The 14,725-nt window shown below is 35.8% G+C and overlaps 2 protein-coding genes across 3 annotated transcripts; both read right to left on the reverse strand.

The window, feature by feature from the left end:
* Positions 1 to 161: 161 nt before the first annotated feature.
* Positions 162 to 5,199, reverse strand: LOC110718196 (chloroplast envelope membrane protein-like). The gene is made up of 7 exons (XM_021897004.1): positions 4,199 to 5,199; positions 3,938 to 4,023; positions 3,088 to 3,261; positions 2,275 to 2,389; positions 1,320 to 1,417; positions 1,080 to 1,215; positions 162 to 530 (listed from the first exon to the last, which is right to left on the reverse strand). Exons 1-7 carry the CDS (start codon positions 4,847 to 4,849, stop codon positions 462 to 464), a joined length of 1,329 nt encoding a protein of 442 aa, XP_021752696.1. The 5' UTR covers positions 4,850 to 5,199; the 3' UTR covers positions 162 to 461.
* A 1,092-nt stretch (positions 5,200 to 6,291) lies between these two features.
* LOC110717402 (RNA-binding protein 28-like) lies at positions 6,292 to 13,844 on the reverse strand. 2 transcript variants are annotated; one of them, XM_021896086.1, is made up of 20 exons: positions 13,617 to 13,844; positions 13,397 to 13,433; positions 13,071 to 13,201; positions 12,807 to 12,905; positions 12,624 to 12,689; positions 12,443 to 12,508; positions 12,254 to 12,319; positions 12,078 to 12,159; positions 11,695 to 11,828; positions 11,223 to 11,362; positions 10,513 to 10,563; positions 10,329 to 10,411; positions 10,204 to 10,258; positions 9,991 to 10,105; positions 8,753 to 9,227; positions 8,456 to 8,669; positions 8,240 to 8,310; positions 7,602 to 7,770; positions 7,389 to 7,512; positions 6,292 to 7,116 (listed from the first exon to the last, which is right to left on the reverse strand). In XM_021896086.1, the coding sequence occupies exons 1-20, from the start codon at positions 13,774 to 13,776 to the stop codon at positions 6,476 to 6,478; spliced, it is 2,979 nt and encodes a 992-aa protein (XP_021751778.1). In that variant the 5' UTR covers positions 13,777 to 13,844; the 3' UTR covers positions 6,292 to 6,475. The 2 variants fall into 2 exon arrangements, with proteins under 2 accessions (XP_021751778.1, XP_021751777.1); XM_021896085.1 differs by having other exon boundaries at positions 12,443 to 12,517; positions 13,617 to 13,843.
* Positions 13,845 to 14,725: the final 881 nt, after the last annotated feature.

A 14,725-nucleotide genomic window follows, 5' to 3' on the forward strand; every position in this document is an offset into this window, starting at 1 on the left:
CTGTAGATAGTAGGAGTATATGGTATATTAGCTACAACCTCCAAAGGAAGCGTAGTTGGTTAGAGCATTGTGCAAATATTTACTCCATAGCAATAATGCAAAGGTTGCAGGTTTGAGATTATCTGCATGGGGCACAAGGTGAAAAGATTTTGAACCAAACAGTGCAAAATAATTTCCCGACTAATTTCATTTATTAACATATTACTCGTGCTCCTCCAAAATTTTGAGATTGATGTTTTCTTGACAAAATGAAAAGCAAATTGTGAACTTTACAACAATATGGAGTGTAGTAAAATTTATGACTTGAACACCTGAAGAATCATACTATACATAACTCAACACTCAAAATTCATCTCCGGAATGTGATCTCCTCTAGCAAATGCCTCCGTAGAAGAGAAAAAGAATATGAAGGGGATAATGCTCATAGCACATTATTCTGTATGTTTTGAAGAAAAATCTCTTCAGTGACGTTTCATTTCATGGAAGATATTAAACACTTTTGGGGATAATCTTGGCAGGAACTTGAACAGCTGCAAATTAACAATTGACTGATTAGATTCACCATCTAAGGAACGAGGAAAAAAAAAAACCACCATGCTTCCTCTAGGCAATGTAATAGTCATATAAGCAACTAGCTTTCCCTAAAGAAAAAACAATACAAGGATCTATCCTTGATATACTGGGTTAAAATAAAAATTCTCCACATTATATGACCATTTACAGTGACTAGATTCACTCAAAAGCACAAGACCAAGAAAAAAGGTGTATGCCATTATTACAGTGACAAGAAATTAGAAGCAAAAAGTTTTCAGGATTAATCTGGAAATATGGACGATATGTTTGACCCAAGTGCCTGGTAAATTTCAGATTTCTCATGGCAAATGAGGCATCCAGGTGATTGAGCCATGAATATAAATTAATTGTCAGAACTTTAAAAGACCAGTAACAACTTTTCTGTAAATTGATGGATCATGAACCTAACAAGAAAGGAATTTTTTTTTTTCTTCTAGCTGTTCAAAAAGCATTACTACAAAAAATATTACGACAGTGTGATCTATGATAAGGAATTGTATGCATACCCAAAGCTTCACACAAGCGTCCATGATCACTGGTACCAGGCATATAAATATTGTAATTGTAGACTGATCAACCTCCAGTCCATAATGCTCAACAAAGACTTCACACACGGTTTGCCAACCAGATTCAGAATGATACCTGCATAACGCATGCAGATAACATTAATTATTAATTATCTTTACAAGAATTCCTTAATTACATGCATTTTATTATTAGAAATTGAGTCTGCTTATTAAGATTACCCAAGAAATATATCAGTGATTAGAATAATGAGAAATGCTTTTCCAGCGTCTGAAATGTTGTTGATGATTTTGTATCCTGTGAATTTCAGTAAAGCCACCTGCAATATTCAATATTCAACATAGAAGTGATAAGCTTCAGGAATTAAATTTTTGTATCCCAATGTTTACATGTGAAAAGGATATCAGAGTTCCACACTTTATTTTGATAAGAAATCTTCTTCTTTCCCCACCTTCCCACCACAATACAAGGCTGTCTGTTAGTGATGCCGGCAACAAATTAACAGATGTCTGTTACCTAGAATTCAACTTTCAATCAACTTCTCCTATAAAATATACCTGAATAATTTACTTTTCTTTTGTGTCTGAAGCCAAAGAACCAATACTCAATTGAACTTGCTCTAAATGCATCTTAAGCCACATCTAATCAGAGCACTATAAGGAAGTTTCAGTGTTCCGCAAACAAGCTAGTTGGATGGGGCAAAGAGAAAATAGTAGAGATGAACAAAGTGATCAGTATTCCTCTTATAACTACAATTCATAACTGAACTCAAGATAATCGTCTAAGGTGAGGAGTCTCTCTTTGAAAAAGTGTAGCAGTCCAGCAAAACAAAAAGATTTCTTCATCAACAATTGAAGCTTTAATCCCAAAGATGGGGTTGGAAAGAGATAAAAACAAAGATTTCGGGACAAGATTTCATCAGATACCAAATCATGTACTCATCGACGCTTACAGAAGTACATTTTAGTCAAATACTGTCATTGCAAAATAATAACATCACTCAGAAATAGATTATAAAGTAGAGCAGGCACTTTTTAAGGTGATGCACAACTACACAGGACCTCCCAAATTTTTATGTCAGGCTTCCAAGTATTTTTGTATGAGACACTCACTGATCCTGACTGAGCTGGATTCATATACAGATTTAAATGTAGAAGAAGAGCAAAGACATCTTACTTTGCTCTGGTTGAAGTATAACAAGAGAAACACCGATACTCCAAAGACCATATCGGACCATATGTTGGCAAACGCATTCCGATTATTCAACCTCCATTCATCTCGCAACTCTAGCCTGTCAGGATAACCAATTTGAACAAATTTTAACACAAGATAAAAATCAGTTTTGTGTATTTAAGGGCTAGCAGAAAGGATTGCTATTACAATTGCTAAATTAAAGCAATTAAGCTGTCCAGCCAAGAAAATACAGTCTTATAGAGAGAGCCTTTTCTCATATCAGCAAACTAGGTTAACTTCCTAACCAGAGAATTGTAAGCAATGTATGAAATCATATGGAGCAACCATAGCAAAAAAAAAAAAAAAAAAAAGTTCTTTATTTAGTCCTATATGTCCTTTGCGCGATGTGAAATCTACACTCAGATGACAAGGATACTCTAGTAACAATTTTGCAAACGTAACAGATAAAACCTAAAATTTCAAGTTATAGTTATCATCCATGACGCCATGAACTCTCATAGTAGGGGCAAAAAGGTTCTTCCATCTTGAAAAGAACAGCACTTGAGGTTATCTTTAATGTTTTATATCTCTCAAGTGAGTAAAGGGAATACATGTATTTATAAGGCTTATAAGGCTAATCCTGATTAGACTGGCAAGTGACATTACAAATTGGTCAGGCGGCCTCAGGCCACGGAAAGCTTGAAACTAAAAGCACTTAAGAGGGTCATGTTTGAATTCCAAACTTATGGCCAGAAAATGCCACGCAAAAAAGTTCCCTGAAATAGACTTTAAAAAATGCAATTCAATAGATCTTACGCTTTATGCCGCAATTCCCACCATGTCTCCTCCTCAGAAAGTGGAGGTGCTTTACCAATCTCAACTTCAAATCGAAGCCTTGCTTTCTCGGAATTTAATTCCTTGACCATTTCAAGCTTTTGAGATCTACGCACATCAAGCAACTCTGCAGCAAGTGGTACGGTCTTGACATATCTGTGCATGGTAAAACATACCATAGCGAAACAAAGAATATTGCCATATTAATGATGATCAGGAATAATTTAGAACGAGTCATTCTTTTATAAATTGCACCTCTTATATTCTTGTGATCACAGTTAAGTAGGCAAGGATAAGGTTCCTATGAAGGTTAAGGCATTTGTGTGGCAACAGTTTTGGCTAAATTAGATATTATGGATAATTTGCAGTAACTGTAAAGTCCAGCGACAATCTGAAGCATGGAGTTGAGGTATTTCTTGCCTCTGAAGCTAAGGAGCTTTAACCACTAATGTGCTTTTAAATTATCATTGGACAATACATATCCTCTAGTTGTACTGTTTAGTGTGTATGTATTAGAGAATTTATTTCAAACTAAGGCATTCCAACAAATATGTGAGGAAAAACCAAAAAAGGAAAGGCAGATGCTAGCCTGAAACATTAATGAGCTACAAATAATATATTCATAAATAAGTATACTTCTCTCCAAATAGCTCAAAACATCCTAAGTTTACAACTTCATCCATCAATAAGGCACACTCTCTAACCATTTCAAGTTTGACAAGGTAATGCAGCCATGCTGAATTTTTTAAACGATGAACAACACACAAAAAAGCAATGATTTGAGGTGTAATCATAATAGGCCAAGCTAAAAGCATATTAGACAAACATTTACCTGTCTAAGAAAGGCATAAGAACGTAGTCGTGCACAAGAAAATCCATTGCCCATGGTACAATTATCAAAACAGCCAAAAATTTAGCCTGCAATACAGGAACACATAGTTCATAAGACAAAAGTCATGCACTTATCTAGCAACTGTTACACACTTTCATACAGCAGAAGTTAGATTATCCTAGCAACATACACAATCACACAAGTATAACAAATAAACAGAAACCAGAAATACACAAAAGCAGGCAACAAAAGAAAGACTACCGAATTCCTCGAAGCGAATTGAAAAACATGGTCTTCATACAATAAATCATCATCTTCTTTCCCAAGAACAAAATTCTCAAGAGTCTTCACTAACCCCCTCTTAGGCATTGTCTCATCAGGGTCACCATCAACATCATCTTCTTTCAATTCATTCACATCATCATCATCAAGATAATCCCATTCTCTTCTAACAGCACCATTTCCCTCATCAAAAACAAGCCAATCCTCCCAATTCCTATTCTCCTCATTCCTAATTCCCTCTTGAGCCTCTCTCAACTCAATAAGTGCCTCGGCTCGATTCTTCCACGCCTCGAATTTCTCCTTCTCTGAATCCCTCTCTCCCTTATCAGAACCCTCAACTTCAATTTTACTCTCCTCCTCAAACTCCTCCAAATCCTCCTCCCTTAAACCAAGCCAATTCCCATCTTCCTCAAAGAAAAACCTCTGCCACCAGCTCTTCTTCCTCGAATTAAGCCCCTTTTTCTTCTTCGCATTCGGAACCACTAACCCTAAAACCCGCTGATTCCTCCCTCCAAAATCTCCCCTAACCCTAAAACTGGGCAAAAAATTGCTACTTTTCCTGTGAATTGAACTGCATAAACTAGGGTTAAAAACCATGAAATTGTCAGTTAACACTACGGAAGAGCTCATAACCACATCCCAACATTGTCAGCCAAAGATTCCCCAACAATTAAAATACTTTTTTGAACTCAATTTGAGATATTCAAGCTGAAAAAGAGCAGAATTTGGGGAGAGAAGAAAGAATATCTCACATTCTTCAGCAAATGCATGAAAATTGAAAACCCTAAAATGGCGACAAATGAAGAATTTACCAATTGATTGAAAACTTAGGAATTTGATTAGGAAAACAAAAGAGGGTTTAGGAAGAAATGAGCAGAGGAGAGAGAAAAATGGAGTGGATAAAACGGTCTGCATGTTGGTTTGGAGATGAGATAAAAACCCCGGGAGGTTTTCTCATTTTTTCGTTTGTCGACATGGACACTAAATGGTCCACAAGTTGTTTAATATCATAACTCTAGAACGAAAACCATTTGGAATTTTATTCTAAATTAGGGCTACATGACTGGCTCGTTTAGGGATTTACGGATATAGAAATATCGGAAAAAATAATGTTAAAAAAGGTGAGAGCGAGGGTGGAATGGTTGGATATGGGGCAAGTATGATATACAAATTTACTTACCAGTTACCATATATATAGAGTACTTGTGGCGGGTATGACTTTTGAAATTTATACTCACTTATTATCCACCAAAATTATACTCATATACTCGTATCGCTTTATATATGGGACATGTCACAGGTATAGTACAGAATGGACAAATAAAATTTTAAAGTTTATTTAGTGGGATAGTGACTTGTTTTATTGTTTCTCATTTGACAAATATGTGATTTGATTGTTAGTAGTTCCTAAATTAAAAAAGTTCAAAATTCAAACAAGAATGAGATAATAGTCTTGTTAAAAGTTTGAGCTACTAAAGTTTGTAAATGTGGATATTATGGTCATTTATCTAGTAAATTGGAGGTAAATTTGTCATTTCATCTACTTTTCTTCCCATTTTATTTTTAATTTTAAAAGAAAAAAAAATGATTGTGAATTTGCCTTATAAATGATATATTCCCTCTAAAATTAGAAAATGATCATGAACGACACCCGCAAATTACCAAATAATGCCCACGCTTTTACATTGATAGACGAACCTAGCCCCTTATAAAACTACCCCATGTGGCCATGTCATTTGTTCATTTTAACCCTATTTTTTACTTTCTCTATTTTTAATTGAATTGTTAAGATTCACTATTTACCATTTTTTTTTTTTTGGGTGAGACTATTTACCATTTTAAAAACATTACAAACCAATAACTAGATATGAGCATGTTCTTTTTCGCCATCCTATTATATATTTATGCTACACTTGTAAAATTGATTTGTCAATAATTGTGACCTGTAATTTGATCTGCCCATACGTTCCAACATTGGCCTCTTTTAAACACAATCCTTAGTAGCCACATTGTACCAGTAATATCTTAAGCAATGTGGTAGTATACAACAGAGTAGTAACCAAAAACCATAGTAGTAGTAACAAAACTTCCTGTAGATGATGAAAGCCTACAGAGCAGAAATAGCAAAAATCTTTCTAATTTGTATTAGTGTTTCGCATCATTTCTCCCTAAAGATCTTTGGTACAAAATTTTGGTGATGTACAACATTCAAAACGTAGCTACTTCTGGAAGAGAAGCAGTAGTAAAAAACGAGACCTATGTCTGAAACCATCTTTTAATCTGCTGCCCGGAACCTTGTTTTTCACCATCTGGTTTATCAGAACTCTTCTGTGAAAACTTGGATCTATATTGTTCAATCAGCACATCCAGCTTATCCACGCCATCTTGACCTAAACGGTCTTTTTTATTGTTCCTATTTCTCTTCTTCGTAATTTTCCCCTCAGGACCCTCTCCTGTAGGATTAAATACCTTCCTCTTTCTGGACTGCTTGTCATTTTGAATGGAGGGTTTTGATTGAAGAGCATCCACAGTTCCATTTATGTGTTGATATGAATTATTCTGATTTTGCTTCTTTTCGTGGTTGTTTCTATCTCCACTTGCTCGGACTGGCTGATGCTTCTTTCTTAGATTCTCTTCAGTAGCAGCCTCATCAGCTGCTCTATTTCCTTGCACGTGTTTTCTGCCAGTAACCCGATCTTTTAATTTTATATCATCTGGTGATTTCCTTTTTCTGGAATTCTCTTTATTTGGTTTAGTGGATGAAGTTAAGGTGTCATTATTTCGATCATCACCAGCTTTCTGCAGTTGGTCATTAATTTTTAAGCCTCTCTTCCGTAATGTCTGAACATTATCAACAGCAAACTCCACAATAGGACGATGCGAAGGGCCAAATACCTCTGTTTATGAAAAATACCACATATGAATGACGCATTTCTTAAGGCATTTATTCAAATTATGAATGAGGCATTTCTTAAGGCATTTCTTCGAATTATGAATGAGGTGTTTCTTAAACCACATCACTCAAATTATGTGAATGAGGTGTTTCTTAAACCACATCACTCAAATTATGTGAATGAGGCATTTCCTCAACTTCTTAAGAAAGAAATAGCTACTGCAATCTCAGGAAAAGAAAAATCTCTGACAAATTATATACTGCTCAAGTAATTACCAGGATTGTTGTTAAGCACTCTTAATGTCACAATAGCATGTTGATGCTCTGCAAACTCCACAAAAGCAACTCCACGAGAATGGTTTTTCACCTTCCCATTCTTAACATCACTAAGAAACTTTATCTGCACAGCATATTCAGAGTGCAAACAACTTGAGTCTAAAGCAACAGCACAAATAAAGATATACCAATAACAATGAGAAACACACAAACCTGCCGTATCACAGGCGTTTGCTTTGAAGCTTTTGAAACCACAGCGTCAATGCAGAGTTTTTTCAATTGTTTTGGGGTCATTGACTTCGGTAAATTGTATATTACTAATCTTGTTTTGGAAACATGGAAATTTGGTGATTTAAGTTTAGTCATTTTTTTCAGATGCAACCTGCACAGGATCCAACCACCATGAATATACAATTGAAGGATGATAATGACATGCAGCAGATGCTGGCAAAACAGCAGCCAACATATCTGCCTCGTTTATCCTATAAATAAATGATCACCATCTATATAATCAAGCAAAAGTTAAAATTTAAAGAATTCCTTTGTGCAATCGAATCGAACTTCCAAGCATATTGTCAATTCATAGGTCAACTATGCTACAGAAAAATTTTGCAGGGTTGCAATAAAAGGCAGATATAAAAGTAGCTTCAGTGACTGAAAGCTCAAGACTTCTTTGCTGGTAGTCAAGGTATTGTGTTTTCTTATCCCATTACATAATAGGACAGGAGGCCCTATATAGCACATTAATCATAACTGCCTAAATGGTAACTAGGATGTGAATCCCATTATTTAAAATAAATTGAACTTCTAGACCTATATGATTCTTACTCATAAATATTGCAAGGACTTACGTTTGGCGTTTTTCCAAATCTTCCGCTGAAATCCCTTCTGCAGCAGGAGTTCCCTCAACTATCAGACCCTCCTGTACAAACCACAAAACACTTCTGTTTAATAAGCTTAAACAATCTGTACAATATTTTTAGCCAAAAACAAAATAGCAAAGATGGAACTCTCAAATATGCCTTCAAAAACACTAGCCAAGAAGAAATGGAAGGAAAGACAGAAACCTTTGCCAGGTAAAGGTTGCGGTGGTCTTCAATCTCTTTTTTGGAATCCTCCAACGCTTTGTCATCAGCTGATTTCTTGTCCAGTGCCTTCAATACCTTCAACTGCCTTCCTTTTAGAAAGATTCCCAGACCAGGTGCAGCACTTGCTACAGATACTGCTGCATCAGCTGCATCAACCGTTTTAAATTTAAGGAATCCAGTTCCTCTTGGTCGCCTGCACATATAAGAATGATTATATGCATCATATATATATTACTTCATGGGGAGAAAAAGATGCAAGAAGATATATGTCCATACTTGGTAACGGGATGAACAACAGGAAAGAATGATTGGATATTTCCAAAAGTTGCGAATCGTTGTTTTAATTCTTCAGGATCAAGATCAAAAGGAAGATTGTTTATGAAAACTGTTCTTGAAAGATCATCTTCCTCATTGACAGATTTAGATTTAGTGGGTTTGACTCTCGCTTTTTCATCCTTAGTCTGGATTGTGTGTTCAGGTTCAACACTCTTGCCCACGTTGACTGCCTTAGCAGGAACTCCGTCATTCGAACCATTGTTTAAAGAAGATTCCGTCACGGAGGATGTAATAACATTTTGAAGGACCTTTCGTGCTAATTCTGCTTCCTCTTCAAAAGTAATTGTGGCTTCCTTTTCTTCATCTGAGTCAGAGTGAGCTCCATCTGAGCCTTCAGCCTTTGTTGCAAGAGCCAAATCATCATTCTCCAATGCATAATCAGTGTCACTGTCAGCATCTTCATCAGCGGATTCTCCTATCAAATGTTATAAGTCATGTAAGATAAAATTTTGATCCTATATAACAGCTCAACAGAAATTTATAAGTATCGTGTACATGACCACCTGGGTACACCTGTACCACAAGTCAACAAGAGTATGTTTTACTCAATTGAGCAAAAAATGACCAAATGAGCATAAAAAAACTCTTGGGTCCACCCCTACCCACCCCCAACCCCAATTTAACAGCTCTTATTAGAAAATTTGTTGAGAAATACAAATTATAGCTCTCCATCCCTCTCTCATCAAATAGGCCTTAAATGGACTAAATTACCACCATCACATAAGCAGCCAGGGAAAGGAGGTTAAGTTCCTTAATTTTTGATTCCAAACTACTCTATAATGTCATCTGGATAAGTACAGCATTACTGTATTCATTTGTCGGAGAACTATTGCCTTCTCCACTGAGTCCCCACCTCCTAGCCCCAAGGGGGGGAGGGGGAATAGAGAAAAAGATAGGCAAGGACAACACAACACACTAACAATTAAAAATAGTCTGCAGCTAACAGAATATCCCAAGGCTACTGATATTACCATGACTTATTTAGCTTATACTAAAGACACCTTTCTCACCACTCAAGCTTCTTATATGCCTCTCTCCCAAATCAGGAGAGAGTATAGAAATAAGAAGAAATAAAGTAATACATAAGAGCAAATTCACCATATAATGCAACATCTTAGATAAGTGGCTAAAAACTTTTTAAGCCCAGGCATTTTAATAGAGAGAGGAAGAGAAATTACCATCATCTGAATCAACCATAGAAGTTACACCAGTTGTATAGAGTTTCTTTGGTACAGCCCAGTCAACAGCAATAGTTCTATTATTAAACTTTTTGCCATTGAACTTCAGGATAGCCTATGTGGAAAAAAAGTAAAGAAAAATTCATATATTCATACAAAAGATCCTCACAATTACCAAGCTAAAGGAATTGAAGCCAGATCAAAAGAACATACATTTTCAGCATCATGCCTGCTAGTAAATTTTACAAATGCAAACCCCTTGGCCAACCTGAAAAGGAAATTCAGTCATTTATACAAAATTTCCAGAAATACAGTGTGATGTACAAAAAAAGCAATACCTTGTCTCTGGATTCCGAGGAATAAATACATCCCAAACAAATCCTGCAGCAGAAAAATGTTCATTTATCTCCTTGACTGTTGCCTGCTTCAATGCAATAAACAGGTTAAAATGCATTTATAAATGATCGTAATTTTGGAAACTGATAATGATGAATAAGAAAACCACAGTACAAAAGAATTAACCTTAAAGGGAAGGTTACGGACTATGACTTTCCACTTCTGAGCTTTGGAACCCTGAATCAGACATGCAAAACAGTTAGAATATCATGCTTACTCAGTTATAGTCAAGTAAATTAAATGACACAAAACAGGGCCCAAAAGAACAGTGAAGACATCATGATATCATGTTTAATCACACAGGGAAAATTTACAGTGCAAAGTAAACCTTCCTAATCCAGGCCCCCCACTCCTGCAAGTCACCTAATCTGCAATCTGTCTACATATACCTAGATTTTGTGGGCAATAGTATATCTCTATATAATAATCAGTCATCTGTCATATAATTGTATCATTGTATGATAGTCATTGGTTGGTCTTGATAATGTATGAAATCACAATAGCCACATTTTTTCAAATCACTGAGTACATTACAGCATTACTCCATACAATATAAGTAACTACACTAGATAAGAGAACACAGTGACTCCAAGACTGTTTGGACTTAAGACTTAACGTGCCAAAAAAAATCTAGATTATATAGTTCACAAATCTATTTAAAGTTCACAGTTCGCAGCTTTTCAGGTATTCAGCCATATGCCACATACAGGTTTTCAGCACTTAATCACTCTACCTTAACATGCGACTGAATATTGGGGAAACCATGCATCACATTTGAAATAACAGAAAAAGGCTTGATTCATAATTGGGTAGCAAGTCTGGCAATATGGGTTTACCTCTCCACCAAGTTGGCGTGCCCACACTGAACCTCCTTTGATTTCTTTTTGGTGCAAGGCTGCAACAGAAGCACGTGCAGATCTTATACTTGCATACAGCACTGCCGCAGCTTCCATCTTGCATCCTTCTTGAGCAAGCCCTAAAACAACACCACACTGTTAGTATCTGATTTTGAAGGCACAAAAGTAATTCAACATACAGACTACAGAAACTGCTTTTTCTTTAATAGCACTTAAAATGTAAAAAAAAAAAAAAAAAGAAAAAAAAAAGAAAGAAAAACAATTGGGGTGGGCCCTACAGTATCTATCATCTACCAATCCTAACCCTTCAAAAAAATCTTGGATGTGTTTAGACCAACTAAAACAATGCAAGTCATGTTTGCTGCAACTTATCTAGCCCATGGGCTTTCAATCTAGATAGCTTAAGCTCCATAAACAAAAATGGAGGGGAGAGAATGCAAATTTCATTTACCATGGTGCTGAAGCTCTTCTTTTGGAAGAGGATATGTCACTGAACACACTCCATCAATCTCCCGGGCACGACACAGGACCTCCTCTGCCATATCAGCATTTAAAAGGCCTCCAAATATGACAGTTCTTGCAACCCTTCATACATTTCAAATAAGTATTTTTTCATGAATAATTTCAGTTTCATATTAGTAAAATACAAGTTAAAAATTACTTCGGTATATAATCAGATATGGACATAAGCCCTATGGAAAGTATACAATTTGCATAAACGCTGTATAAAATGTCCAACTGCTACATTCTCAAATAAATATTTAATCAGCATATAATGAATAATTCTCAAAGCTAAATTTCCAAAATTAGAAAAAAAAATTTGTAATTTAATACCTTTGTTTATCTGAAGATTTACCAACTTCAATTGAACCAGCAGGATCTCCCTTTGCTTTCTTTGGTGGCTTAAGTGATTTACCTATAATAAATCCAGGTATGTCACCTTTGACAACTGGGTAATCTTACACAAATAGGATTGAAGTGAACATAATGGAGCAAATTGAATATCCTACCTGTATCAGGTTTACTTGGAGGCTTAACAGGCTTTTCAGCAGCATGAGGAGCACTATCCTTCTTATCTGTTTTCATTATAAATTAAATTCACGTACTTCACAATTACAAACAAGTGACTTACTCAAATACGAAGTAGGATGAAGCAGAGATTAAGGAGTATTATCAATACATTCATCAAAATATCCTACCTGTTTCACATTTACTTGGAGGCTTTTCCTTCTTTGCAGCAACATGAGGGGGATTATCTTTCCCGTCTGTTGTCACTACAAATTCAAGTATGTCATAATAACAAACAGGTGATCTCACACGGATCGGATTAAAGAAGGCATAAAGGAGCATTGCCAATATAGATGTAATGAAATACCCTACCTATTTCACGTTTACTCGGAGGTTTTTCAATCTTTGCGACAACATGAGGAACTTTATCTTTCTCATCTGTTGCCATCACAAGTTCAAGTATGTCACAGTGACAAACAGGTGATCTTACACAAATAGGATTGTAGCAAACAAAAAGAAGCGCAATCTATATATGTACGTATCCAGATATCATACCAATTTCAGGTTTACTTGGAGGCTTTTCAAGCTCTTCAGCATCATATGGAGCACTATCCTTCTCATCTGTTGTCTTAACAGCATCATTCGATTCAGCTGCTGCTCAAGCACATAAGCAACAAGATACAGCATGACTCAGAGGGAAACAAACTAGAAACTACATAAACAGTCGGAACTTATTCTAACATAATTAAGCCACAATTTTATCCTCTTATGCATAAATGTCCATTTATTCTAAATAAATATGGCATCGAGCCAACCAACCTGGGTTAGTTTTAGGTCGACGTTGCTCCAACGAAGCACGATGAGAAGCATGTTTCACCACAATTTTCCGGCCACCCAGAGACGAACCATTTTTCATATCGACAGAACGGTCCGCATCCTCAGCAGTAGCACTGCGATCAAGTATAACCACATTAGTGAGTAAAATCAGCAAATGCATTAGCTCATATTACACTCAATATATCGTCCTGATGCTGAATAAAATGCTAAAACTTTGGTTCTTTCTTCACCTTTAACAAAAAATACAATACAAGAATCAAATAAAATTGAAAAAAACCCATTAAATTAATCCAAATTATTAAACTTACAATTGAACATAACCAAATCCTCGGTGTTCAGTTGAACCTGTAAAATACACCCATATTACCAAAGTGAATAATTACTTACATTTCCAACAAAATTTCATAAATACAATCAAATTAACCCTCTATTTCCAAAAATTAACAATAATTAAGATAAACCCAAATCACAAATCTTAAAAAATATAGCATACTACAGAAAATTAACAATAATGGATTTAGAAAAAACCTTTCTTGGTGACCATGAAACAGCGGCGAATGGGACCCACATCACTGAAGGATTCTTCAAGCTGAGAATTGGAGAAAGAGAAGGGTAAATTGGAGATGAAGACAGTAGCAAGGCAGTGCTCAGTTTGCTTGCGTTCCTTCAATTTTTTGTTCTTCCCCATTTTTTTGGTTTGGGAGGAGAGAAAGAAGTTGCGCAAGGTGAAGTCTGAACAAGGGTTTAAGGACTTTAAGCTCAGGGCTTACTGGAGTAACAATCAAAGAGAAATGCGTTTTTTTCTGGGTCGGGTCGGGTCGAGAAGCTTTTACAGAGATGGTAGGTAGAGCTGGCAACAACTGATACGACACGACAACACGATACAAACCGAACACGAAAAAAAACGGGTTAGTATCAAGGATTTTCAACACGTTTAATTAAATGAGGCAACACGACACAACATGTTTAATTAAACAGGTTGAGTTAGTGTTGAGATTCTCAACACGAAATTAACACGACCCAACTCGCCTAATATAAAAGAACCTAATAATTTATGAAATTAATGATAAATATATTGAATAAGACCAATATTTTTCAATTCAACTCGACACGAACCGAATACGAAAAAAGCGGGTTGGTGTTAAGGGTTTTCGACACGATTAATTAATTGGGTCAATACGACACAACACGTTTATTAAATGGGTCGGGTTAGTGTTGACCTTTCCCAACCCATTTAATTTTCAACACGAAACGACACGATTGTCAGGTCTAATTGTTCGGCTATTGGGTTCATAGAATGGAATACTATCATACATGGACACTTTATCCAACTACCGTGTTTGTGTCGGACACTGTGTTAGACACCGACACTCGTGAGACATACGACGATACGTCTCGGATCGTATTCTACTATGATATGAGTTGTTCAACTTTTTTTTAATGAGAAAATTTAAGTAAAGTAAGATGAATAAGGTAATTGTTAAATAATATAGGTGCCTTTATATATAGCTCATTGTTAATATGATCTAATGAGAAGACGGAATGACAAATATATGGTCAAATTTATTTTTTAAAATATATTATAGGATATTTTGGATTTTAACAGCTGATAAAAACCCGAAAATGGTTTTTAACAC

This window comes from Chenopodium quinoa, unplaced genomic scaffold (assembly GCF_001683475.1).
Source record: "Chenopodium quinoa cultivar QQ74 unplaced genomic scaffold, ASM168347v1, whole genome shotgun sequence".
In the NCBI taxonomy this organism is placed as follows: domain Eukaryota; kingdom Viridiplantae; phylum Streptophyta; class Magnoliopsida; order Caryophyllales; family Amaranthaceae; genus Chenopodium; species Chenopodium quinoa.

Coding starts and splice junctions, on each gene's coding strand:
- LOC110718196 (XM_021897004.1), bottom strand. CDS start 4,849: ATGAGCTCTTCCGTAGTGTTAACTGACAATTTCATGGTTTTTAACCCT. Junction 1,216..1,319: donor ATCACTGATATATTTCTTGG/GTAATCTTAATA, acceptor TGCGTTATGCAG/GTATCATTCTGAATCTGGTT. Junction 531..1,079: donor ACGCTTGTGTGAAGCTTTGG/GTATGCATACAA, acceptor GTTAATTTGCAG/CTGTTCAAGTTCCTGCCAAG.
- LOC110717402 (XM_021896085.1), bottom strand. CDS start 13,776: ATGGGGAAGAACAAAAAATTGAAGGAACGCAAGCAAACTGAGCACTGC. Junction 12,906..13,070: donor TCGACCTAAAACTAACCCAG/GTTGGTTGGCTC, acceptor GTGCTTGAGCAG/CAGCTGAATCGAATGATGCT. Junction 12,518..12,623: donor TCCGAGTAAACGTGAAATAG/GTAGGGTATTTC, acceptor TTGAATTTGTAG/TGACAACAGACGGGAAAGAT.